This window comes from Buceros rhinoceros, unplaced genomic scaffold (assembly GCF_000710305.1).
Source record: "Buceros rhinoceros silvestris isolate BGI_N320 unplaced genomic scaffold, ASM71030v1 scaffold13313, whole genome shotgun sequence".
Taxonomy (NCBI): domain Eukaryota; kingdom Metazoa; phylum Chordata; class Aves; order Bucerotiformes; family Bucerotidae; genus Buceros; species Buceros rhinoceros.
Window position 1 is genome coordinate 11,836 of NW_010401897.1, and position 3,297 is coordinate 15,132.

Consider the following 3,297-nt stretch of genomic DNA (forward strand, 5'->3'; position numbering starts at 1 on the left):
ATTGTCCCCCTGTACTTGGCACTGGTGAGACCACACCTTGAGTACTGTGTCCAGTTTTGGGCCCCTCACTCCAAGAAGGATGTTGAGGTGCTGAAGTGGGTTCAGAGAAGGGCAACAAAGCTGGTGAAGGGTTTGGAGAACTTGTCCTATGAGGAACGGCTGAGGGGGCTGGGACTGTTTAGTCTGGAGAAGAGGAGGCCTGGGGGGACCTTATCGCTCTCTACTACTACCTGAAAGGAAGTTGTGGGTCTCTTCTCCCATATTAAGAACGACAGGACAAGAGGAAATGGCCTCAAGTTACGCCAGGTGACATTTAGGTTGGATATCAGGAAAAATTTCTTTACACACAGAGGATTATTAAGCATTGGAACAGGCTGCCCAGGGAGGTGGTGGAGTCCCCATCCCTGGAGGTGTTTAAAAGCTGTGTGGATTTGGGACATGGTTTAGGGACCCTGGCAGTGCAGGGAGAATGGTTGGACTTGATGATCTTTAAGGTCTCTTCCAACCAGATGATTCTATAATTCTTTTATTAAGTCTGATGTCACTGTAGATCCCTGCTGAAGATTTCCCACTTCAGCCCAACTGTCAGTGAGTACCTGGTCACTTGCGGTGGTGAATCTTGTTGGATTTGGATTTGAGTGTTTTCTCATGTATTGCTGGCAACAGGGTTTTGACCATAGGAATGGTCATAGGAATGGTCTCCTGACCCTGAAGATGGGCCGCTCATGAATGGTGGTGTGACTGTGCTGTGCTTGGTATCTGAAGATGCCTCTTGCTTTCTTCCACAGAGCAGAGGTGGAGAGCAGAAACTATCGCAGGACAGCTGCACTGAAAGGAGTCCCCTTAGACCAGAGAGATGAAGACTGGGAACTCAAGAAAGAAGAGCTTGAGAGAAACCCAACCTGTTCATGGGGGGAGAATTACACATCTTCTGCTCCAAAGAAAAAGAAAAAAAGGGTGGGAAGCAGTAGCGTGCCCTGACTGTTTGGTGTCACTGACAACTCACATTGCAAAGCAAAGACACTGGCAGAGCTCAGGTGCATCTGCAGGGAGAAATATGGAAGCACAGGAGAAGCAGATGGCCACAAGAATGCATCTTTGTGACGTATTGTAATTACTGTCATTAATAGGGAACAGGTAGAAGTGCTTCTGTCTGTGTCTGCATGTATCAGGTCTCAAATATCAGAAGACTGATGAAGATGTTTATACTCTAAGACACTGAAATGTGTAGATATAGAGAAATGACAACAATTACCCATATTGTCTGAGAGGGACTTGTTTTCCTCCTAATTGATTTGTGAAAGCATCTGAGACTGTGGTTCTCCTTACTTTGGTCATGTCTGTGGCTTTTGCTTGATGCTTATGATCCTGAGTCAACCAGGAGGCTCTACAGGTCTTGTAACCTCTGGTTTTGCCTCTCTTTTCTTTGAGAGCGGGGTGTAGTTGCTGCTTCTGGTGGAAGGGTAGATGTTGATGTTGACCTTTTACTGGACACATGGGTCTAACAGCCTCTATCTACCATCCATGGCCAGGCAGAAGGTAAAACATGCTCCCTCATTACTGCTTTCAGACATCTGTGGCTGCCGAAACTGTTAGAGCACTGCCTTATTTTTATCAGGTCCCCCATCTGTTTTTATGTCAGTGCTCGTAGGAATGCTGTGGAATTGATCCTGAGCTATCCCTCTGCTCATCAACACTTTGCATGGAAAAAGATATTTCTCTTCTCAGATCATAAAAAATTTCAGTTTGCCCCAAAGCATTTTTCCATACCATGCCAGCACTTGCCAACTATTTGTATTGACTTCTGACATCTTTTATGTGTCTCCTTCACCTCCCCTTATGTGTCTGCCTCCCTTCCCCTCTGCTTCCCTGCCAGTACTCGAAGATGTCTGCAGTGCTTTGGTTACAGGAGTCCTTTACACCCAGCCACAAGTTGCAGGCATCACAATCACAACCAGCAATTCTCCGATCCATCTCCGACTTCTAGATTTCCGAAGACCAGTCTGGCCATCTGCACAGAGGAGTTTAATGCCACTAGAGATGTTCTCAAGAACCTGGGGTGACCCTGCAGGTCTCCAGAAAATTCTGTGCTATAGCTCCCTACCTCATGTAGATGTCTCAGGGGAAAGCATGACTTTATTCCTCACTATACCTTGCACAAAACCCAGCTTCCTTGGCGTTTTACCAAGGACCCGTAAGGGTGGTGTGGGAACTGGGCTCTCCAGCCCACCTATCCACCCCGAGGCCACTTCTGCACTGCTGTTTGTAGGTCAGTAACCCCCCCAGTGAATGGTGGTGATTAACCAAAGTTATGAACCGATGCAAGACAGTGAGAGACCTCATAATATTACGAAGTCAGGAACCACAGCAGAGGTAAATGTACACCAAGAAGACAGAAAGCTGTTGTGTAATGAGGCAGTTTCAGTCAGCAAATGCCAAAGCATTTTGAGGAGGTCTGTGGTATTGTCATTCCCCTTTTGCAGCCGGCCCATGTACCAGGTCTGAAAGCCTTTGTTATTGACGAGCATTGGACTCAAGGAATAACCAAAATACTGAAATCAAAAGATAGTAACAATTTATTTAACTCATACCAATTTAGTTCAAAGCATTTTAATGAGGTTTTCTTAATGTAGGTGGTGAAGCTCGAACATCTGTGTCAGCTATGCTGGTGGGAGTCATGCATTTGAGATTGAATTGGTGCCTATAATGAAATACCAACATTTGTAATGGTCTCCAGCTTTTCTTCCAGTTCCTACCTCCTGCAAACCTTGCCCTTCACACAGGCCAGAGTCCTTAGCAGTGCCTTTTCCATTTGGGGATTGCTGAAAATCAGACTTAGGGAGTGAACACCCGGGAGAGCATACTGAAGTACCAAAATGAGAAACTCCCCAGTAACATCCGCCTTTGTGGCATAAACCAGTGACAAGATGAGACAGGTGAAGTTAATGCTGTAAACGAAGAAGAAGAAGAGAATAGATTTCATGGCTTTGATATGGGCTTCCATGCTGAGGTCCTTCCCTGAGGTTGCCTGCATGTTGCGCTTGTGTCTCCAGAGAGAGAAGAGGAGGAGAAGGGCAAAAAAGGCTACTGCCGTGAATGCCGTGCTAAGTATGAAGCCGCTGGTAAAAAGCAAAGGGAAAAGATGTTCATCCATTGTAACAGGAACATTCCACCAGTTTCTGGGCTTGGTAGAGTTGATGCTTTTCCAGAAAATTCTATCTGTGATGCCGTAACCAAACATGCCCATGAGGAGGTCTAAAAGCACTGAAGCCAACAGCAGCCACGGAACGATCCTGT

At 46.2% G+C, this 3,297-nt stretch overlaps 2 protein-coding genes across 2 annotated transcripts in view; one reads left to right on the plus strand and one right to left on the minus strand.

The window, feature by feature from the left end:
• Window positions 1-981, plus strand: part of ANKRD66 (ankyrin repeat domain 66) — a 10,725-nt gene extending 9,744 nt beyond the window's left edge. The window contains exon 3 of the mRNA XM_010132445.1: window positions 789-981. Coding sequence (XP_010130747.1) covers window positions 789-981 — 193 coding nt within the window. The remainder of the gene's footprint in view (window positions 1-788) is intronic.
• Window positions 982-2,752: 1,771 nt separating this feature from the next.
• On the minus strand, window positions 2,753-3,289 carry LOC104490192 (taste receptor type 2 member 125-like; the record flags this gene model as incomplete). The annotated part of the gene is made up of 1 exon (XM_010132447.1): window positions 2,753-3,289. A coding segment is annotated over one exon (537 nt), but the record flags the coding sequence as incomplete, so codon positions are not given.
• Window positions 3,290-3,297: the final 8 nt, after the last annotated feature.